This window comes from Grus americana, chromosome 4 (genome assembly GCF_028858705.1).
Source record: "Grus americana isolate bGruAme1 chromosome 4, bGruAme1.mat, whole genome shotgun sequence".
NCBI lineage: Eukaryota > Metazoa > Chordata > Aves > Gruiformes > Gruidae > Grus > Grus americana.
This window is the reverse complement of record NC_072855.1, coordinates 40740902-40765473: the sequence shown is the minus strand read 5'-3', so window position 1 is coordinate 40765473 and position 24572 is coordinate 40740902. Positions and strand designations below refer to the sequence as shown.

Here is a 24572-nt window from a genome sequence, read left to right as displayed (position 1 = left end):
ATCTCCAGCTGTTCCTTTGGAAATCAGGTTCATTTGTATTCCATTTGTCTATGAGTTTTAAGTGTTCTCCCTTTCACTCTGAGCCACAAAGTGAACCAAATTATGAGATGTATTGCTAAGATGCAGTCTGCCCTTTGCAGCAGAACTGAAAGACCAACATTTTCTTCAGCAGAATGATAGCCTGGTATGAATAGAAATTGTGTTCGTTTCAGAATATTGTAGTTACTTGTATTTTACCTTTTACTTTTGTGCTCTCTACTGTTTTGATTTTTATAGTATTCTCGTATTCAGCTTTGCCCACTGTAACTTTTATTTACTCACCTGTTATTTTTCTGTTGCTCTTACTTCCTTTCAGCTGCTTCCAAGAAAATATGAACACAGAAACATAACTCTAGAAAAGAATTCAGAGCTCTTGCTCTCAGGTACCTTTGAAATTAAGCTAAACATGTTCCTTGACCTGTAAGTGTTGTCACAGTTTACTTTCCAGAGCCTGACAAGCATCTGCCATTCCAGCTGATGATGTGTGAATCTAGGAATGTCTTAGTTAATCAGAAAATTGAGCCAAGTTTAATTTGTTTTTATTCATTTCTAAAAGTAAATCCACTAAATGAGAACAGTTACAAAATTGGTATGCGGGTCACTGTGGCACTGTTTCTCTGTCTGATTGTACCTGCTTTTACCTATTCTGTGTGGTTTCTACCTGTTTTACTTGGGTCTAAGCGATGCCCTTACAAGAAGAGGGAAAAAAGCAAACCTTGGGGAATAAGGTATTAAAAATTAAACAAAACCCAACAAAAATGGAGAGAAGTGATTAAAACATTTCCACGGAAAAAACTACCAACTTTACAGGTCAAACTACAGGTAAAATGCAAAAATACTTGTGTTTTTTCCAGGCAAGCCATTGCTGGAGCTGCCATAGAGATTAGTGAGTTGACTATTGGAAAGGAACGGCTGCCTGTGTGATTCTGAGTAGTTGGAGGAGGTTATCTGTAATACAGTACATCTTTTGATATGTGACTCACACAATGAAAAGTTTTCCCAGGGAGACTATTTTCTGCCTTGATTCTTTTTGCATTGTACTTACATGCTTACCACAGCAGATCTTCACATGGCTGGTTTTCAGCTCAGGGTGCAGAGGACACATTGATTACAAATATTAAAAGTTTGCAGCAAATGGCAATGACTTTCCCACTCCTTTTATTACACCTTTTTTAGAATACTTTCTCTGCTAAAGGTGGGAAACCTCACACCAGCACAAAATTGAGGGGAAGTACAAGTGGCGCCCTATGTGTGAACCACAGCACTTCCAGTTCAGTGAAAAGGTGGTGAGGGGAAGATGCATATAGTTAAGGTCAGGACCAGTGGGGTTTCTTGGATCAGCCAAGATATTGACAGCCTGCTGAATACTTTAAGTAAAAAGTGCTTTAAAATGAAAATGAGACAATCTTTTGTTTTTCTGTTCATATATTTCTTCAATTCAAGCATTTCTATTATAGGTTTAAATATGGTTTTGGACAAGGTTATTTTTCATATGTTAAGGAAATCTGAAATACAAAGGTTCTTTGCTCTATTTAATCTATAATCTGTAGTTTTATCAGTAATAAAGGTATGAGAATTGTGTTCAGAAGTACAGCATTTTGTCCATCTTTAAGGATCAGTAAAATGCTGTAAAGCAGATACGACCAGTGTGGTTTTGAAATATCTTTCAACTTTCCAAGAGCAATAAAGATGTATTCATGGCAATGATTTATTTTTTACTTGATATCTGCTAATCCGTTAATCCTTTACTTATGAAAGATTTGAAAAGATCACTAGGAAGGAAGAGACTGTGTTTATATAAGTAAAGGCCAGAAGTAGCAAATTCTTGTGTTTGGATCTGGACTCACATGGCTGTCCGTATGGTGGACATGGCATGAGCCTGAGGCTCAACTTTCCACAGGAACTTAGAACAATCCATGTCATCCTTATTCCTTGTATCCAGAGATGACCATGTTAGTGTAAACTTTTCTGACATATAAAGTAAAAAATACTGGATTATATCCTATGTCACATCTGCTGTCTTTTGATGTTGCAAGACAGACAGCAGTTTGGGGGAGGGAAGGTGATGGAGGAGTGTTCAAAATAAGATGTATAGAAATCTGTGAGCATAGTCTGAGCCTAATCCCATTGTCATCATGTGAAAGCTGCTAGGAGCAAAATGAGATCTTCTTGTTAACAGTCAATATAATATTTATTTATTTAAACTTTGGATCTTAGCTGTTCATTTAATATTCAGTATGTCTTTCTGTTTCTTAAATTCACATCCTTAATGAGGGAACCTGCCAGACTAAAGGGGATGTGAAGAGCTTCAGTGATATTGCGGAACAGTTGTGACAGCTGAGAGATAGGAAAAGACAGGTTGATTCAATGCGTAAAACAAAGGGAGAAAAAAGATAACAAAGAAGAGAAAGAACTTCTCTTCCAAAGCTTGATTTATGCAGCAGCTCATTATTTGTTCTTTTTCTCGTTTTAAATAAAAAGTGAAAAGCCAGTCATCTATCCATGAAAAAAATATGGTGTTATTGTTTGATTAATAACTCATACTGATTTTAGGAGATGCCTAATTATGCATCAATGTTTGCCTCATTATGTAGAGGAACATCATCATAGCAGATTAGTCTATGAACAGAGAATGGTTTCCTTTCTGATAATTAATTCTCATGCTTCAAAATAGCAGTCTAGTTCTTTCACTATAAGACTTCTATACACCTAATTTTGGAAGCAAACTTCTTGTTGCAAATAATGAAAGAAGAAAAAAAAAAAAAAGATGCCTGACCTAATCTCAGAAACATGGCTCAAACAGATTGCTTTTCTTTGCCAGTAGGTTGTCAGAGAATTCCCATGGACTGCAGCTTTCTGAAAACCTCTTCAGCAATATTAACTCCATCTTTTTTCACTGTACTCCTTGACATAGCAATGACTGCAAAGGTTATACCGAGAGCATGGCTAACTTTTGCAAATAAATGAGTGAAACAATTTTGAGAAGTACAGTTCTAACTTAGTAAAGACAGATACTTTTTAGTATTGAAGTTTCAGAAGAAGAGATGTGTTTCCACTCTAGACAAAGTTGAAAAAGAGAAAACTCTTGAAATAACTAAGAAAATAAAATGTTTGGATGATGGAATGCAGCAATCAAAGGAAGGAACTGGATACTTGCTTCAACAATAAGTGTTCTTGAAATTTAAAGGCCTGCATTCCAGCTGTGAAAAGTCTAGCAATGCCAGGTGCTGTGTTGTAGGAAATAAAATTCAGGAGATACAAAGGATATTCAAAAGTTTATAGCCACATACTTAGTTCTAGCATTTGCAATACTGGGAATTTAAGGCCTCTCTCAGTAGGTTAGAGAAACCTCATTGAGTATCTTCATGTTTTATCCTGCTGTAGTATGTAGAGCTTAGGTAAATTCATCACTCCGTAATAAAGACTTGGTAACTCCAATTCCTATGTCAGAGAGAGAATTTGTAAAAAGACAAACATTGGCACTAAAGTTGGAAGACGAGCAAATTCTTGATATAATACCAAACTTCAGGGAGAATAAGGTATTGCTGAAACTCTTTTGTATTTTGAAATTTCAGTTTCAAAGCATATTTCAAAGACTTCTTTTATTTACAAGAACAAACCCATGCACTAGGAAAAAGCACCCACTGAATTCTGGAGGAAGAGGACTAATTGCAAGCTGTGTTTAGGACCTGATGATTTACCCAGAATGTTTAGCACATAGAATGGACAAGAACTACAGAAGTGTAGCACCTTCAGTTAGGCAGAAAGTTATTCAAATATTCTGTTAGGAGATGGCCATATTCCAATGTCTTTAGGTTAGTAGAGCCTAAGGTTTGCAACGAGTTATAATGTCAGTAGAATTACTCAGGAAAATAAAAGTGTCCAGTGTAGGGAGCTGTACCAGAATTTGATGCTACTTAAAAAGTAATTACGTGAGTTGTGTGACTTCTATTTTCCCCTTTCCCAAGGACCACTGTTACTATCCTCTGCAAGTATAAGGTCAGTGACATCCTTGCAGCAGTGTTTCACCAGTTCTCCAGTACGATCTGTCCTTGGCATTTGAGAGGTTAAAAAGAGCAGTATGAGAGAAGACTGTTCTCTGAAGACAGCACCTACTGTAAAAGTCAGTGATATATTTTGCCAGAAGAACTAAAAATATGTCAAAGATAGTTTCAGGCAAAACAGAGAAAATGTCAGTGTAAAGGCAGGTCTCAAAATTTGCAAGATTGTTTGCAGTGTTAGAAATATGTTCCAAAAAAAAAAAAGTCTTGCTTGACAGGTCATCGTTTACTATTTTTAACAATTAATATTGTCAGGATGCAAAAGTGTGACTGTGAAAACAAGAGTATGGCATTTGTGAGCAATGTATTGATCTCAAGGAAAGTTACGCTTTCCTGGATTCACTTCAAAACATCATTCTTCTAATTGGCCTTAGACCTGGAATAAACCTCACAAGATGCTTCCCTTGGGGATGAGTTACTGTATAAATACCCATGTACTAAACAGACCTGTTAAAAAGAATCACATTTTAATGCAGCAAGGTCACCCTTTTGACAGGTCTGTACTACATTATTGTGTCCAGAGACTGATCTGTAAAGGCAGCTGTACATTTCTTTATCTTACCGTATACTTACCGTGGTTGCCCTGATAACTAATCCAGTTGCCCAGATTCTTGTTTGCGCTGTAGCCACAGCTACATTTGTTGAATTAATGGTGTAATAAAATGGCCAAAGCAAGTGCGTCCATCCATGGTAAAGTCATTGTTGTAAAAAAGCTGTCTATAAAAAAAGCTTTTGAAACCTCTTCCGCATTCCTTCTCGTCACCGCAGTGGGCAGCATGGTTCTGAGCATGCTTGTGAGGGTCACGTGAGGCTCAGGACTACCAAGGCAATACGGGGAACAAATTCTTCCCAGTTTGGTTGAATTTGATTCCATGAGTCATGCTGCTTCAGGAGTGAAGCTATTCCAGGGAGTTAAATGTTCTGCGAAGTGCCATTCAGCATGAGTTGTATGGTTTCTTTTCACCATTAAGGTCAGGCACTGTACTTTGAGTGCTCTCAACCCATACAGTTCAGAGGAGGACAAGCAGAGAGGAATGCAGCTTTCGTTTCCTGTTTGTGCCCTAAGAGCTCTCTCCCGTTTAATCTGCTGTATCATTAATTGGGTGCAGTTTCTTGATCGCGTTCCAATTCAGGTGATTATTATGTTTACCTTGCAGCAAAAATTATTTCCTGCTAATTAATTTTTACTTCCCATTTAAAACTGTTTCACTGTATATTCTTAACCAACTTCCTCATCCAGCATAAGGGGTTTGCATTTTGTAATGTGTCATTCCTTTGGTGAACAAAATTATTCCTATACATATTTTAGCTGGCAAACTGTTTGGATACAACCAGAGGAACAGAACTATAAAAGTAACATATTTCCTCATTCCTTTTTTTCAAAGCTTTTTGCATACGAAATACAATATTGGGGAAATAGTCACAAATAGGTACAGGCACCTATATGAAGAAGCAAGTCATAGCCTTTCTTCAGGCAGTTCCAAAACTCTTTTGTGAACATGGACACCAAAGGGATGTGAACAGCTTTAATATGTAAAAGATAAGTGCTTTAAAATTAGACACAGCAAAAATACAAAGAAATAGTAACTGTCTTTATTTTAAATATTTTAAATGAAAAGATCTTTCATTTTTGAGGGGATATATTTAATTGTCATGGCTGTAAAAGACAGGCCAAAAAGCAGACGTGGATACAAGGGTTTGGTTTTTTTTAAAAAGATTTGTTTGACTTTGTGTATTAAGCATATAAGATCAATTAATAAGGGGTAAGTGCTGAAGTCCTTTTTGCCTCAATTTTAAGGTATAAAATACATTGAGCATTGATTAATTCCTGGGAGGGTTTAACTGTAAGATGTAAAATACTACTGTGGTAATTTTGTTACTTTGGAGGCTTTCAGATGATAACTAATGATTAGATCAGTTAGTCTTTGGGTAAAAGGCAGGGCCACCTTCCTCCCAGCTGGAGTCCCCTTTCTCAGAGCTAGGCTGATGCAAACATAGCAAATGAAGGAGTCTGCTCTCAGCTGTGGAAAAGACATGAGTTATCATACTACACCACCAGTGAAGGTATCAATCAACTACCTCGTACCACTGGCAGCTGGAATAAATCCATAAAAACAAATAACCATCTTTCATTCTTTCCTTATGGAAGGGGAAAATTTGGAGCCGTGCCAGCACTACCAACAAACTAGCAAGGCAGCCCTAGCTGCTCATGGGGTGGTCTAACTTACTATGCTAAATTACTGCAACCTAAAAATTAAGTGCTTTGATCCTTTCCCTGTTTGCAAAATCTGGAACGGAAAAGCAGCTAAAGAGTTTAATGATGCTTCTGTGACATCCATATAAGAAGTCACCATACCTTATATCTGAGTAACCTCCTCTGTGTGTTCAATTACCTGAACACTCACTTTGTTGACAAAGAGATCCTGGGTGCTTCTGTGCTGGCAACAGAATGACCGTGATAACAGTCACAATTACATGGGCTCAGGGAAGTGGAACAAAGAGATACCAGGATCTCTGCATGTCTCTATTGACCGGAGCTATAGTCTGAGAAAGTCTCAGCAAATCCAGCTAGCCTCACAGATTCTGCAGTCCCAGCCACTCCTTTCATGACTATATGAAAGCCCATACACTACAAAACAGATTTGTTCGGAGAAGTTTATCTTAAGTCTATCATGAATTAAATGAAGCTAAGCTACGTATTCCATCTGCTCTCTTCAGCTTCCTCCTCTCAGTAATGCTGACCTTTTGAGGCTGGAGCAAAGGAATGTGTGTTTGCTGTCGAGTTTGGAGGTTCTTTCAACTTTAACAGGCTGTAGTTGAAACTCAACATCAAAATGAAGGTGCTATCTGGAAGTTTATAGTCATTGATGTGCAAGTGATGAACGGAACTATTGCACATTCAGGATACTCTCCACAGCCTTGCAGTATATCATCCAAGGACCTTGGCTCATTATTAATATCAGAAAAAGAGATTGCATTTTAGTTTGCCCCGAGCCAGCTAACCCAAGCATCACAGAACAGGTTTCCAAGTGATTGGCACGTATGTCTCTCTAAACAGTGCTACTTCCAGATCAGCAGTAACTACATAGGTTTTCTCAAGTGATCTTATTCTTAGGTGTGCAACACTGTTTGGAAAGAATGGGTTATCTAGTGCTCATGCTCAAATGAGATTGCTATTATACCAAGCAGTTATAAATTTTGCTCTTATTTATGTCTATGTCAGACTTACCAAACCAACAGTTTTCACAGTCCTGTCTGCTCCTGGAACTTGTTTTAGTCTGGCATGGCTATGGATCAGATGCGAAAGTCTGGCTGGCAGAAAACCTCCCCATCCTTCCTCCAGGATTACTCAGTCAGGACTAATTAGGAGTAAAAGACTTTGAATCTGGGTATCTGAAGAGAGAATACTATCACAGTCTTCGAGGTGAAAAGTAAAGGCACGACAGAAGATAACCAAAAGCCTGGGCAACCATTGGAAATCTCAGTCAACTAGAATGGGTGACCAACTAGAAAAAGGTGCTACTTACATCTTTGAGAAAGAAGTGGATCTAGTAACTGCAAACCAACAAGCCTCAGCTCTTTGCCTGGAAAGATCATGAAGCACATCTTGTTGGGTGGTGCCTAGCCACCTGCAAATACATGAAGGACATAATATTGGATGATCATCACATATTTACCAACTGCAAATCACATTTGAACAGTCTGATTGCCTTTCATGATGATGGTGGTCAAGGGAAGGGTGATGGATGTAACTTGTCTTGACTTTAAGAAGTTTTAGTCCCTGCAACATTCTCACTGCTGGACAGAGGAAGGATGTGCTGCACAAAAAGACTGTTACATGGATTGGGTCGATGGACTCAAAGGGTAGTTAATCAATGGCTTGATGTCTGTTTGGCAGAATATCTTAGGTAAGTCCTGGGGAGAAATGTTAGTCAATATCTTCACCAATAACCTGAATGATGAGACAGTGTACCCTCAGCAAATCTGTGGATGATACTAAAATGGAGAAAGCGATTGACACATCAAATAGTATAGTGTCAGTTCAGAGAATCTATAGGATTGGGCAAAATAAATCTCATAAAGTTGAACAAGGACTGCTAAATTTTGCACCAAGGTGAATAACCCCATGTACCAGTAAAAATGTGAACTGGCCAGCTGGTGTGCCGTGAAGAATCTGCAAAGGTCATGGTGGATACCAGGTGAATAAGAGAAAGTGATGGCCTTTAATCACCAGGAAGGCAAACTGGATTGGGCTATGCTAGGATGAGAGCGAGCAGATGAAATTATGCTTTTTATGATGTTGGTGCTGCATACACCTGTAATTCTGCATCTAGTTTTGGGCTCTGCAGTTCAAGAAGGATGACAAAAGGTGAAGTCAGTTTAGTGGAGAACTAGCAAGACTGTCACGGTCCAAAAGTATGTGGCATTTGAGAAGAGGCTGAGGAACCTGGGCTTGTTTAGTCTGGCAAAGCAGCAGCTAAGTGGTGATCTAATAGCTGCCCACAGCAGCTTGAATGGGAATTGCACGGATGGCGGAACGAAATTCCTTCTGGTACTGGCAGATGGTACAATAAGAGGCAAGAGCCCCAAGATGCAGCTTGGAAAATTCAGTCTGAACCTTAGGAAAAAGTTATTCACCAGAAGGGTAGTGTGGCAGTGGATGAGCTTACCCAGAGGTGTGACCAGGGGAATTGTCCTTCTGGGAGTCTTTGACTCGGCTAGAAAACTGGCAGCTGACCTGGTACAGACTTTGCAACATTTCTGTGTCCAACCAGCATTTCCAACCAACTGTCTGCAAATAAAAAACTTGAAACTGGAAGAAAGAAGTAGTACCCAAATTCGTGGGGTCACCTTCTATTCTCTCTTCAGACTGATTTGCTTTTGTGGTAGCATATATACAGGTAGTGACAGTAAAAATAATGATAATGCACTGGAGAGGGCTATTTTGTCAATTGCAGCAGAAAACAAATAATAACTGAATAATCATAGGCCACTAAGTTTCCTTTATGTATTTTCTGTCACGCTTAAGACATGAACTGGACAAAAGCATTTCAGTCATCAAAAGATTAAACTGAGGTGCTCCAGGAAAAATATATGCTCAAGGCATTGGGAAAGGAATGGAGAGTATCCTGGCTAATTTTACCTGGGAAGATACTCCCATCTTGCAGAAAAGGGCATAAAGTGATGGAGATCCTTTCCACAATGAGAGCCATGGATGTTGCATAAATGCAGGTTTTTCTGTGCATATTGGGCACAAAGCTCTCTACTGCTGGCCGGAGAGAAAAAAGATTGAGAAAAATCTTCTTGAACTGGCCTCATTATTGCTTCATGTCAAAACAGCCATTTGACCACTTTAATTTTCACCAACAGATATAGTCACTTGCAGATTATTTTACTGACCTAAAATCAGATTACTATGGTTTTGGCCACATTGCTTCATCCCATATGCCTGTGCTGAGGTAATAGGAGAGGCCAGCATACATTTTCTACTACTGTAAGGGTTTTTTGAAATATTTTTATATGGTTCACATTGGGAATGGCAGAACAGCTCAAATTGCATACTTCTCCATCAATTAAAGTTAAAAAGAAACAGATTTAGTTAAGATTTTTTTATCAGGGCATTTAGCAGGGTCTGTTGCTGTTCTTAATTATTTGATAATTTACAGGTCGATGATAATGTAAGAGAGGTTGTCAGTATTTTGGAGCAGAAACTGGAGATGCTGTAGAGGTGCAGAGGGTAAACTGTGTTACAGGCACAGATTTGGGGTGGACCTGCCTGGCTGTCCAGGAGAGATGCTTAACAAAAGGCTTTATTTTCTTTGTATCTTCCTTCCCCTTTCATGGTCCGTGCTGCAATCAAAGAAGTCCTGAAGACCAGCTCCAGCTTTCATATCTTTTTAAGTCTTTCTTACCATCTTCTCAGTAACCTTGGAGAAACATTGCTTGTCACATAGTGCATGTTGCCAGCGGGTACCAGTGTGATAATGAAGTATTCCCTGTATGCATCCCAACAGGAGAGAAGAATTGCAGTTCTGCTTTTTACTACTATGATTATTTTTTTCCCGACAAGGGCAGAATCTTGATTTCCAATTTCTTTCTGGGCACCAAATTGAGTAACTGGGTACTCTGAGTAGATCTTTAATTACTATGACCAGGCAATTGTATGTCTGCTATTCTTTCAGGAAAACTTCTCCAGACTTTAAATGAAGACAGAGAAGGCCCGCACAAAACAATGACAATGGAGAATTTGTTTACAGACTATCGCTAGAAGAGACATAATGCTTCCCTTTATCATCACTTGTCATAGCAGTGACAGCCTGTAAGCCTCCTGCCTGTGCATTATTATTTGTCACTGCCTGTGCCAACTCTTGCCCTGGCAAGTGCCTGGCATGTGTCAAACATATGATTCATGGGTTCATTTGATCAACACTGTGAAGAAAAGAATGATGTATTTTCTTTTAAATTACAAATTAGACATTTACTCCCCATATCTAGTGACAGGGGCTTTGGCTTCTTTATATCCAAAGTGCACCATTTATAGCTCACTGTAGAATTTAAATACTGGCTTCTTTCTCATGCCTAACTCTGAAAGTGAAATTTATGTAATACTACAGCATATAAATGAAACATCCTACCTCTCTGTTTTATTGTCATGGCAAGCTTGCTTGAAATGTTTTCTTTGGTAATAAATGGGCAGAAGGCATTGTCCCCTGGACATTTAAAGGCCTTTTTATTACAGGTAGCTTTCTATTTTACACATGACATTATAATTTCTGTCAGAGAATTTCTTTAGAATTATAGTTTTGCTCTGATATTGATTGATGCATGTTTACTTGGGCACCTGAGTTTACTTGCTTCTAAATGTATATGTGTAATATGTAGGTTTTGTGTGCAAGATGCTTCTTCTGGAGATAGTATTAGCAACAAACTGTGAGAAAATGCAGTTATATTATAGGAAATAAAATATAATTTGATTTTCTCTTCTGTTAAGGAAATTTGTGGAGTTCTGTGAAAAAGGGCAATATATTTTTATATTTTTTGGGAAAAGATAAAGTTTAAAAAAATCAAAAATTGTTTAACATCTAGATGATTTGTTAATCAAAACTATTCCTATACAGAGAATTCTAAACTCTTGTCTAGTCTGTTTTAAGCAACACAAGTTGTGAGATTCCCAGGCATTGTCTTTGTCAGAGCATCTATGTCCTCGTGACCCCTGGATCAAACACGGGCTCTTTGATTAACTATCCAGCCTTTAAAGCCAGCTGCTGACCGCAGGTCTTGCAAAATTGCCATTTTGCTTTAAAGCCTCTTACCTATGATAATACCAGTATATTGAGTAATGTGGGAGGGGCTTTAATGAGTGGTTCGACATGAAAGATATGTTTTTACTACTTATATAAATAGTAGAAAATGCTACAGTTTTCTTTAAAACTGCTACTGTTCTACTGTCTCTGGCTGTTACTCTGCGTTTGTTTATGCCTTTAGAGATTGGTAGGATTTGAAACAGATAGTGCCACAAGACATTGCAGGGGAAAACACAATGTGAGAGTGCTTTCATATTGATTTAAGTTTAAAAAAATCATTACTTATGATCCAAAAGGGATTTTTTTTCCCCTCCACTTTAAGATATTTTCATTCTCACAACCATATTGGAGTGGGTGATTGAACCTAAATAATTCATGATGGTTTTATAGTTATTGAGAATTTTTCCCAAATAAACTGTTGTCTTGGCCAAATCTCAAAACTAAAGATATGGTAGGTATTGTTACTGGTTTCTGTTTGACTATGTCATGACTTATTGTTAGGATATTACTAATATTCAGCTGTTTTAACAAATCTAGAATCCTTATGTATCTCTAGCAATCCATATCCTTTGATTTGTATGTAGACCTGATCTTTTTATGTCACTTGTCTAACTAAGCTCTATAAAAATTAACACTTAATTACTTTTGTTTTCTTCCTGATTACTTCCAGATATGTCTAAATGAGGAGGCATTTAGAATTCTGTGTGGATAAGACATACAAATTTTGTTTGTATACTTCTGCTTTTTTGTGAGTTGCTCTTTGAGAGACAAGGAGAAAACAGTAAAATAATTCAATCATGGGACTAATTGAGTAGATGAAAACAATTTTGTGATATGTGATTCTGGCATCAAAAGATGTGCTGGATGTTTTAATGCAGTTCTTCACAAATCAGATGATATGCTGTCTGAAATGTGTGAAGAGCTGTCTGAGAGAGAGGGAGGAAGGTGGTATAGAGAACTCTTGTTTGTTCCACAGAATTTCAGGTATTATTCCGGGGGGGGGGGTGGAAATTAAAATATTTAAAATTTGAGAGACCTCTTTTCCTCAGTTTGCAAGGAACCTGAAGCAATGAAAGAACAGTATGAACTACCATTGATTTCATGGAGTTCAAGCTCCAGTACAACTGATGACAATCAAATTATATTATTCAGCTCTTTTGTTATTTAGCAATTGATATAAGAACAGAAAAGAATGTATGGTAATATGATAGTTTACATCATCTCTCCCTGAAGTGTTTTCCTGAAGAGATAGGCGCTCAGCTCTCAGAATCTGCTTGCTGCAAGATGTGAAAGGAATGAAATTAAGTCCTTTGTATGAGACTGAATTTATTTTGCCCAAGACAAGTGATGAGAATCAGAATGCATGAAAAGAGTGCATTTGTATTAGTTCATTTAAATGTCAGTGGTGGCCATATTCAAACTGTCTATTGCACGGGCCTTACCTTAGCCATTGTGACACCTAACTAGTGAAGGTCCAATTCAGGTGTGCCTTGAATTTCTCTACAGGCAACAGAGAGCCTACCAACATCATGAACAACTTAGGTCGTTCAAGGCTCCTGCTTCTTTCCATCAGAGAGTTTAGATGCTTCCTTGGTAGCTGCCCTCACGTACAAAGGAGGAAACTGCCTGGAACTAGGTCACAGGGAATAGTAAAGCAATCATATCTGATGCTTAGCCAAATTCAGAGCTAGGTAGTATGATGCTCTGATCAGCCGTAGTCTCATCAGTGTACCCATCTCTGAGGGCAGATGCGTGAAGATGGACGATTTGCACTATAGCCAAGGTGTTAAGTGCTTGATCGCGTAGTTGGAGAGCTGTGTTCAGACTGAGTAACCTGATTTTTCGTATTAGTTGTCTGTGCAGCGTGCAGCAGTGTGTTCTTGCTCTCGCTGCAGGGTTCATATGCACTATATTCGGTGCAAACAAACTTAAGACTTGTGGGTGGAAGAGATCAGAGGGGAAAGGGTTGGATGAACTCAAAGAACTGCAGGAAATTTCCAGTGTCTGAGTCCTAGCGGAAGCTATGGTACCTAACAGATTAGGTTTGATTTACTTTGGAAATATGTAATATCCCATCACTTTGAAACTGTTTCATTTTTCATGGCTATAAGATGATACAATTTACCGCATAGAAAAAAAAATCCAGATTGACAGCCCTAACAGACTTTCTTATATTACCTGCAAGGTCTTTGTATCTTTATTTTTAAGGTCTATTTCCCTTCTTCTATATTCCTACGCTATGGGAATAGCCTCGATGGAGCTCATAAAAACAGGAAAACAGTTCAATAAATATACATTTTAGACAGTCTTGCACGTGGGCACAAAATGATCTAAGATTTGATTAAACCTCAGTTCAGTCATGATGCTGAATTATAGCTGGTACCTAAAATGAGTCAGAGTGGCACACAGCCCTTGTCCCGTGAATATGGTTGATCATACAAAGATCATCATTCAAAGACATAGTACATCTCTTGTCATTGCAGCTGTTGGGGGATTGTGATGGTTTTTATTGAGTACCTAAGTAGCAAAATGGGATAAAAAAAGGGATGCTTCTATTCTTCTTATTTCATAGAATCATAGAATAATTTAGGCTGGAAAAGACCTTTAAGATCATCGAGTCCAAGTGTAGATGAACCATATTTCAGAATTTAAATCCGTGTATTCTGCAATCAACGACAGAGTAGAAGACAAAACATTAGATGTTTATTTGAATGACTTTTTTTTGTTTGTTTGTTTTGTTTTATGGTCTCAGACTTGGCCTTTCTCACTTGATCTGATACTTCTCCTGGGGAGTACTATGAACACAAACCACTCTCTTGACTCAGCAGGTCTCCAAAGCATTCTGTTTCTCCCTCCCAAAACCCCTAGGCTGTTCTGTAATCCTTGCAAGCTGATGTTCCCAGGCCTCAGGCTGCTCCCTCTTCTGTCTCAGCACACATCAGGATTCCTCACTGTGGAGAAGCATCCCATGCAGTACTCTTCCATTAAATAAATATAACTACACACCAATGTTTCTACTCCGTCCTAATCTTCAGGTAGATTTGGAAAGTCTTGTGCATTGGTCAGCTAGGAAGGAAAGGAGCAGAGATATGTGCAGGAAGCTCTATTTCAGTGGAGCTTGATTTTTATTTTCACACAAGATTCTGCACTCTCTGCACTGTGACTTGTTTCTTGTTGCCTTTAATCTGTGTGTCAGCCTTATACGCTCAAGGGTACTGCTAAATGATAGTCCTTTCAGGTAGTCCATAGCAAACTTTTTGCAATCTCTAATGATGCAAGGTCTGGATCGAGGCCTGTACTGACCACACAAGTCCAAAGAATTAGTAGCTGATATAAGAAGCAATCATAACCTGGCAAACCCATTTCAGTGAGGCATAGCTTGCATCACTAAATGTGGCTTATCACCAGTTTTAATTACTGGAGACTAAGTTTTTCTCTCCCTCTTTCCCTGCCAAATGAAATTATCAGATTTTTACAAGGTAATGAGTCAGACAAGCTGAGGTGTTAGAGACAAAAGATCAGTATTTCTGTTGTAGACGTATTTAGGAAGAGGCAAAACTGTAGAGTGGTTTTTGTTGGGGAGGATGTTATGATTTTTACTGTGTGTTTCTAGTCAGAAGAAAAAAGTTCCCAAAGGTGCTGTTTTGTGATACAAACAGAGCCAGGTTATGCAGATAAGAGAACCTATCAAGTGCTCTACATTTGCAGCTTAATTTTTTTATTAGAAAGTCAGCTGTCCATTTGCTTCACGCTGGTATCCAACTATTAAGATCTTCCTTCATGTCTGTTTCCCTTCCCATTACAAAAACAATCTCATCCTGCTAGTTTAATGCTTACTTTTTAAAAACTGCTTTCCAAGCATAGCTCTTCATAATTAGTTGATATAGGAAACCCACCTGGAAAGGACACTGTTTATAAAACAGCATGCCAGAATGTTTATCTGGCCTTGGGCTGCAGGAACCAGAGGATGGATGAATATCCTGCAGTTGTTTTGGCCATGATTATATTGTGGATGGCAGGTTGCCAGTAGCAACTGCAGTAAAAGGTCCGGAGTGTCAGTGTCTTCGTCTGTGTGATAAAACAGAGAACATTTGCACTTTTCGAACCGCCTCAGAGAGGATTTGTGGCAGATTTTGGAGGACTTGAAGTGACAAGGGATGGAAGTAGATAAGCTGCTGGCAGGTTGTATGCCAACCTGTCCTTCTGTTGGCTCCTCCAGGCCTGGCACCACTGACGCTTTTTTTGCCCTTCTTTCTAGAACATTTAAAAGAGAAGCTGGAGGAATACATGGTCCGTTTTGCCAAAGTGAGGATTGTACGTACCAAGAAACGAGAAGGGCTCATTCGGACCAGACTGCTAGGAGCCTCGCTGGCTAGAGGAGAAGTCTTGACATTTCTGGATTCCCATTGCGAAGTCAACGTGAATTGGCTGCCTCCCTTGCTTAGTAAGTGTATGAGTGTTCATCAGCCATTAAAATCAGAGCATACAGCATAGCGTAAGCAATCAGAGCCATGTCCCGCAATAAACAGGACATACACTGTATGGAAGTGTTTGGAGCTGTGCTGCAGTGTCTGAAGAGTCAATATGAGAGAGAACTTAGAGAAATGCAAGCAGCTCCATTTTATGGTTCTTGTGACTAAAGAACTGATAAAATTTTGAAGTATCACTTTGGCCTATAAGAGTTATGATTTGTTTTATTATTACTACCATTTAACACACTACTAAATCTACTATTATGCTATGCCCTTACTATAACCTGAAAACTTTTGTTATGCAGGTATTGTACTCCTTCCTAGTCTTCCACGTTCCATTAAAACAGTTTTTGCTGTAAATGTATCCAAGACCTCAGAGTTAAATCCAGTAACAACTGCATTCACAATAGGAAGCTCAGAAAGAATGATTTGCTATTGACTGCTTTGCTGGATTCCAGCTGCAGCCGGCAAAGCTCCATTAGTCAAAGGAATGGAAAGAATCAATTGTCGTAGTCTAGGGTTTCACTTCAGGAAACAACGTCCCCTTTTCTACACACTTGATTACATGCAAAGTGTATATGCTTTGCAGAGTGCTTTTTTGCTAGCAAAACCAAAGAAAATTTCTGAGTTTACTATTAAAGAAATTTGTATTAATTAAAAGACTATGTCATAAGTACTTGACAGGATAGGGTTTCACCAATTAATGGTTATTGTTTCTTGAATTTTGTTGCTAGGACTGGTTTGGCCACACAATAAGCTTGATAAGGCATTTGCAGCCAAGAAGAGATGCTGTTCTGCTAATGACCTATCACTTGAGAGAAAAAAAAAAAATACTAGTGACTAGTTTTTCTTAGGCTCGGCAACAAGATAATGTACAAAATACTAAATCTACTTCCTTTCTAGCTTCCAATCAGATTACACATACAGTCTATCCCCTTGTTACCACTTTGCCCTTAATCACAACATCAGCATGTTAAAAATAACCTCCATGTCTTCATGTAAAGCCCAAATGGCATAAAGAAGCAGAGGGAAATACAAGTTTCAACAAGCCTTCCACAAGCAGCCCCATCAAGTGGCCGTTAAACACTCTGGAGTATTCTACCTTTCCTCTATTTTCTGGTTTTGCCCCACTGTGCATAATACATTGCCCCTAATGATGAAATTTTAAGAAGATTCTCACTCTTGTCCTCTGAAATCTTTACTGTAAATGAAAATAACCCTTCTATTTTGCTAACTTAGACATGGGAAAATTGCAAGTTGTAATATCAGTTCCTTTTCTTGCTTTCTTGCCTGAAATGAAGGTACATCTAGCTGGATTTCACCCAATAAAAACTGAAAAATGAGTAGAATGGTCACAAAGGATTCATAACTGCAGTTAGGTTGCAGTTGGGTATTGAACTGATGATCGCAACCCTCAGCCTCAAGTGAGAAAATTGGGAAGATGAGAGAAGCTTCATCAGGGACCAAGTCCCAGTTCTCAAGTGGAATGAGATCTTTCTTGTTCCACATGTAGTAGAAATACCCTTAGCTAACCTGCCAGAGGATCTAGAAATTAATCTTGAGGAACGCTGGAGCCCAGGATCAATAGGCTTTATTTTGAAAGAAAAAGTAGAGCTTTACATGAGACCAGATAAATAGAGAATGAACACACAGCTAGTATATTTAAGGATGCCCTTTGCCCTGTTTTCCAAAAGGGATGAGAGAATTTTCTCATAACCATCAGGCGGCAAATATTTACTATACTGAAATCAGATGACACCTGGCTACTAATAATAGTTAATATATTTTTGCAAGTATTTATATAAAGATCTATCTTGTGATTCAGCACTGTGTGTGGTTGAATGTTATTCAAGGAAACCGAAACAGATGTTATATTGGGTATTTATTGCTTTGAATCTTCCCTAATTTAGGTCTGATTGTATCTGCCATATATAGTGAAAAGTCTTCAACAAGAGCCCTGCTCTGGAGTGCACACTACTAGTCTTTGCTGAGAGGAGCAGTTGTTTCCACTGTCCAAAACCATTCTTTTTTTAAAATGAGACCTTGCAAGTTAGAGCATGGGGAGTGGGAAAAGAGTGATCACTTAAAGACTGTTCTCAAAGTTATTTAGGCATCTAACATATTTTCAGAATTGACTTTTAGATGAAAGGAATCACTTTTTAGACCAAAGGAAAACTGAGTTATTGCAGTACTTGTTAGGTACCTGAATTGCTTTGTGGCACTGAGCCATAGTTGTTTTCGGTTACAGTCCTTTGTTCTGTTTTCTTAAAAAACAGGTGCAAGATGGCTTTTCTTTACTTTCTTTAAGCTTTATTTAGTTTATTTGTTTAGCTTAAATGGGTTTCTAAACTGAGAGAAGCCACTCTGAGATCTCAGAGAGTTTTGCCTGATGTTCACTGAGCAGGCAGCTGTAGTCATGTAAAAATGTTGGCAAACACAGCTGTTTGTTATCACTCCTCAGTAGTATAAAGTCAGCAGAAGGCAAGATGTGACTTGGGCTCCAGCTGCTGTAGTTGAGTCTCATGTAGTGTGAAGTTGCAGTTATTGCAGGTTTAAGGTAAGAAACTGAGCAGCAAACCAGGTGCAGGTCCTTCTGTTGATCTTGCTGTGGGAGCAGTAAGAAAGGCGAGGTGGATAATAGATCAGTAGTGCCATAGGCTTTCAGAGCTAAGTTTGACAAAAGTTTTTTTCCTGACCAAGACTTAAAATTACATTATGATTAGATCATGCTTAGTAAGTTGTCAAGACACCTGCTAGCTGTAGCTGTCCATCTCCACATTTATATGATGCATTACTTGCCAGTGGGGAAGGCTGAGAACACAAGTACTTATGACAGCTCAGATAATAAGAGATAACTTGCTGAGCCACTCAAACGTCACCATCTGTAATCACATATATAAGTAGGAAAATAAGTGTATTTGCAATGTGCAATTTGCAGTTGTTACTTTAACCAGCCAATTTGAAACAAGCACTTGAAATTAAAGGGGTGCATCTTTCTTATAAAGATAAAACCTACTTTTTTGAGAGTGACTTATCCAATATTGAAAACTTCTGCTTATTGCCATGTATGCACACTCAGCTTGATGCTAACAGTGCTGAATTCAAATAAGTGTGTATATATTCCTAAAAATTGCTAGGGAGAAAGTTCTGAGCAATGTTGCCTCTTGTTCCCAGGCTTTCCCTCAAATCTACACGATTTTTACATCTACAGTGATGCTTATCTGTCTGTTCTTCCCTTTATCTGCAGCACATATGTGTTGAAATAATGCATGGAAATTTTCAGACCAGTAGGAATTTGTGTGAGGATGATGAGTAAAGGCGATGGAAAAGAAATGGTAAAGCATTTCAGCTGTGGCTTTCAGTGTCTGGCCTTAGGAGCAGGTGGGATAAAGAGCAGTGGCTGGCAAAAGCAGCAGCACGTTCACTTCTGTAAAGCCATGATACTAGCACTCTTGTGAAATATAAGCAAGCCCTACAGCCCTTTTTTCTGTGTCCTAAATTTGTAGTGGGGCTGCATTTAAGCCTAAGAAGTATGTATGCAAAATTCATTATTTTAGGCATACTGAAAGAAACATTGAGGCTGCAAGTTTGATTACTCTGCCTTTTGGTGTGCACCACTACAAACACCCTGGTTTCTTCAAAAGTCAAGATCTTCCTGTGGTTCCTCATCATCTCTAAAACATTTTTGGGGCTGAGAAGTAAGTTCTGCAGATAGACACACAAGAACAGGCAGGTAAGCATCATCTTACTTGCAAAATTCTTGCAGAGTTGCAGAAATGAAAACTGGAATTGAGTTTGAGCATTGCTCAAATAATTTTCTCCCTGACTATCTCTGCATGTGACTTCGAGATCTGCAATCCTTCAGTCTATTTAAAGGCAGCGGTTTTTAAAGATCAAGAGAAGGATGCTAATGTATTATGAGTCTACCTTTGACCTGCTCCAGCCAAATCAATCCCATTTAGTTTCTCTCCTCCGATCAATTTAGAAGGGAGGGGATCAGAGACAGATTATTATAAGCCCTATAACTATTAGCAGGACCATCACAGGAAAGAGATTATGTAAAAATGACTTTACATAATGATTACAGATAACGCTACACAGTATACCAGTGAATGTAATTATATTTGGCAATAGCAACAGTAATGCAGCCATTATGTCTGAGATGAGTTTCCTAGAATTTTGTGAGAGCCTGTGCTTTAAATTATTTTCACTATTAAAGGATAAGGATGTAAAAACCTGCTGAACTTCCAGGCACATTAATTTCTCTACTAGCAGTCAGCATTGTTCCCCCATTTAGACAATCTCTAAACAACTGAGAATAAATATGAAAACTAAAGATGTTTTGCTAACATAATCTTTTTTTCTTAAATTCAATCCTTTAGAAGCAAGGAAGCAGAATATGTATTATTAATCATTACACCAGTATTACCTGCCTTCTTATCTAAGTGTTCGTTCCACTCTCAGCCCTCTGATTTTTTAGGGCGTTATCCAGCACCAGTGAAATCTAGTCCTTAACAACAAAAAACAAGTTTTCCACATAGGCCCTACAATGTATTACATTTTGTAGAGAATCTGGGATACCATTTGGAGAAAAAGCTTTATTATACTTGGAATTTTGAGATTTTGGGTTTTTTAAGGGTTCATAGTTTTTCTACTGTCCTTTCATGCCAACATAGCTACAAATTTTCCCTGTACTTCCTCATTTCAAACCATTATTCTTCTGCCTAATTCTTGCAGCTGGAATATCTTCTTTACTTTTCTCTCTTTTCTGAGGAGCAGACTCAGGCCCACCCTGCCCTTAAACTGGAGATGAGAATTTGATTTAGCCTTATAGTTCTAATTTTTTTTTTTTAAAGCAAAAAGAAACTCTTTTCTTTAGAAAACAGGTGAGTAAGAATAATACTGTGGAGCCTTCTTTATATCTCAAAGTTCGGAATAAAAAAAGGACACAAGCCCTGTTTTGTTCCTCGTGTTGGAGTTTGCCTTTAATTTGTAGCATTTGATCTCAAAGCTGATGCACACTAGAGCCACAGGAACAGCGGCTGAATGGTTGCAAGAGCTGAGATTCACATTTGGGAACACAAATCTCTCTCGCAGGAGCTTGCCATACACACTCCCCACAGCTGAAGGAGTATTTTTACATTTTGCTTGCTGGCTTGTTCCGTAGCTGACAGATTGGGGACAGCTCAGAGTAGCAAAGTGACAGAGATATAGATGGCTGGACTCCTGCGGGTCTCACAGGGATATGCCTCCCTTTAAAGAACTGTAAATGCTTCTAATCATTGCCCAACTGCATTAAGTCCACTTTAGATAAAGGCTTGATACAGATTTGAAAAATGAAATTATTTGGGGGCCATAGGGAACAAAGCAAGCAATCTTCAAACATCAGAAAACCTGTGGGATTCACTTTGCAGTAATATGATAGATGGCTTGACTAGACATGCCGTTTCCTATTTTCTACTTTCATTTTTCAGACCAGATTGCACTAAACCACAAAACCATCGTGTGTCCTATGATCGATGTCATTGACCACAATCACTTTGGCTACGAGGCACAGGCGGGGGATGCCATGCGAGGAGCTTTTGACTGGGAAATGTACTACAAAAGAATACCGATTCCTCCAGAGCTCCAGAGAGCTGATCCCAGCGACCCCTTTGAGTAAGTAGCGATAAAGGGGAGAGTGGGAACATGAAGCAGAACAAGGAAAGATGGTAACTGTAGCAGAAGAATCCAAGCCCAGAAATTTCCATGTAGGCCACTTGGTACTAATGAAAGGTAATAGAAACAAACAACTTCTATGCAGTTTTATAAAACCTCAAAACTGGGAAAAAGATCAGGGCAACAAGTTGCAGAATTCACGAGCGGTGCCTGGAAACACAAACCTTCCCGATCTTTTCTGGCCCAGTGGTTGTGCATAAAAGAAACAGGCACGTGCTTTAGTTAAGAGAAGGTATTGGCGTTGGACAAGGAGTGAATGTGACTACAGTTATTCTGTTTATTCCACAGAGCACCTCCTGAACAGACTTTAGTTTAATGTTTTCTTTGCTGGAGATTGATGCAATACATGCATCAATAGCTGAGTCTACATTCTGCCAGCAGATGCTTTGTTTATGACTGGTGATAATGCTACTGTATATGTATTGCTATAACTTAAACACAGGGCTGTCAAACCTGAACAGTGTGAAGCTGATTTGTAAGTAATTGTTGATAAGCCAGCCTCTGACCCTAATATTGTGGTTATCAGCTCATTCATAAGAATGATATTCTACTCTTCACAAAGGTAGATCCTTTTTGCTTTTCTTTTAATTAGTCTTGTGTAAGGATCAGCTGGAATTAATCTGCATCAGACAGACAGACATGGTTTAGTGTGGCAAGGTCTCCAGGTCTCTCAGCACGCATCCTAGCAGGGCTGGCAGCAGGACTAGCTCTGGTGTTGTCAGTAGCCCTGGCTGAAACTCCATGCTGTGGGTTTTGGCAGTTTAAAAGCTCAGCATTTTCCACTCCCCAAAACAAAACCTGGAAACAATAGCAACAGAAAACTTGTGTCTCTGGCCCAGACTTTGCACTACTTTGAATTAATGGATCTGATTCATGCAGAAGTTGACCCTTATATCCAGGGAATGACCAGCTCTGTACAGGGTAATTGCAGCATTTGGTGGGCTTATTTTCATTATTCTGCTTGTTCCTTTTTACTTATCTCTGCCTAGGCCCATCAGTCTTCATCTTGCATTGGTGTAAGTGCTGATGAAGTACTTTCCATCAGCTGCCAACGTGACCACTCCATAACACAGGTGCAGCTAGTGCAATCACATAACACTCTGGAGTTGCTAGAGCTTCCGTTGCTTTTCCAGAAGTCTTCCTGGTCCTCTGAGCAGCTGCAATTTCTTGCCACTTACTGAGAGTCACCTAGCACATCGTATAATTTGGTTCAGCTTTCAAAGTTTTTGTATAAGTAAAACTTCTATATCGCCAGTGTAGCTACGGGGTTGCTTATCAGCCGTTTCACACGTTTGCAGTGTGTCATAGGCATCTTTCAGATGGCCTGAAGAGGAGGCATTCGTAGGAAGCTTTCTAGAACAGACAAGGCTTTGTGCAGTACAGAACAGATGTAGTTTTGCATGATCTGTTGTTATGATCAGCATGGCACCAGTTGATACCCACCTCCACCTTTCTCTGCATGCATTCATAAGGCATACAGCTAAATGGCTTCGCAAGGAGCAACATACAGGACAATGCGACTTCTAAATCTCTTGTAATCTGAGTCGTCATCTCTCCACAAAGGTGGAAGGCACCACTTTGTGGTTCTTAGACAAATCAGTGAGAGTCTTGCTTTATTTTCCCCATCACAGGATCGGCATCAGAGTGCTGCAGGTGGAAAAGCAGAACTGCACATGGAACCACCATGTCCGTCCCCACACACGGCAGCAGGATTGAAGGCTGGCTGAGCTAGGACAGTATCTTTGCTCAAAAGTACCCTCTGCCTAGAATGGCAAGGGTATAGAAGTGTTTAAATAATCAGTATTAATTTTGCTTAGGGGAGGAATTATTTTCTAATTCAAAGTCAGTATTGCTTTACTCCTAGGGCATTCTCTGTTGATGCCTCAAGCTTTTAATACCTTGCTTACAAGAAATACGGTAAACGTCACAAGCCATTTTAGATATCAGTAACTTAATTGACCAAGACAGCTTCTATTGAATGAAAGAAACAGAACAGTTTTCCTTTAGGTGCATACAGACTAAAACTAGAAATGGCTTCAGCCAACATCATAATTACTATGTTACTATTTTGTAAGCAGTAGGGATTTTTTTTTTTTTTTGGTTAAATATTTTGCTATTGGTATCCTAATAGCTTTATTTCTTGCCAACAGCATCAGATCTGAGGTGATCCTTAATGAACTGGAAAATTGCCAGCATTTTTAGTAAAACACCAGCAAATAATGGGTACATGATCCAAAAATTGCGCTGATGAGTTTTTTCCCCTCACTTAAAATGCCAGCTCAGTATGTGTGTTAAGCAGAAAAGGTCACATCAGCCTAAGAAATAATGTACATAAAACTAGATCAAACTACAGAAAACTTAAGAGCAGTCATTGTATTATCTGAATGATACATTTGCTTTCCATCTGCACATGATCAAAATGTTGCTGCAGCAGACGTCAGCAGAGTTGAAGTGTTGTCAGGTAGGCCTTTGGTGTGACAGTAGTGCAGAGCTTCCTGAACTCTAGTGTTTCTGGAATTAATTTCTCCCCCTCTTTTTTTTTTAATTTAAACCATACTCTACAATGGTTAATGTTTGACAGGCATTCTCCTGTTGGACACCATCTACCTAGGCACAGTCTTTCAGTTCAAAATCCCTCTTGTGAAGAGTCTGGACATTCTCATCCATTTGCGGTGTGAGTGTGGGCATGTTTTATTGTTCATAGACCTGCAGTGCCGCTCAGGCAGCGTGTCCACCCTTCGTTGTGACAGAACTTGGAGCTTCATTCCACATCTCAGCTCTTTCTGATTTACCTGTTCTCAGACCCTCTGCAGTTGTTCATGATGAGTAGCTTTACACCAAGATTTGGCTTGATGTTTATGATTTTAGGACTGTATAACACTCTCAGAAGCTTCCAGCCTGCCCAGTGTCAAATTCAGGTACAGATGATGTGCTAGCACCAACCTGGGAGTCACATGACAAATTTATAACTGCGTTTG

General features: G+C 38.9%; 1 protein-coding gene across 2 annotated transcripts in view; it reads left to right on the top strand.

Moving 5' to 3' along the window:
- The window catches only part of GALNTL6 (polypeptide N-acetylgalactosaminyltransferase like 6), a 490185-nt gene that overhangs the window by 381022 nt on the left and 84591 nt on the right, over nt 1-24572 (top strand). For both annotated transcript variants that reach the window (XM_054825417.1, XM_054825418.1), the window contains exons 5-6: nt 15663-15848; nt 21351-21534. In XM_054825417.1, coding sequence (XP_054681392.1) covers nt 15663-15848; nt 21351-21534 — 370 coding nt within the window. The remainder of the gene's footprint in view (nt 1-15662; nt 15849-21350; nt 21535-24572) is intronic.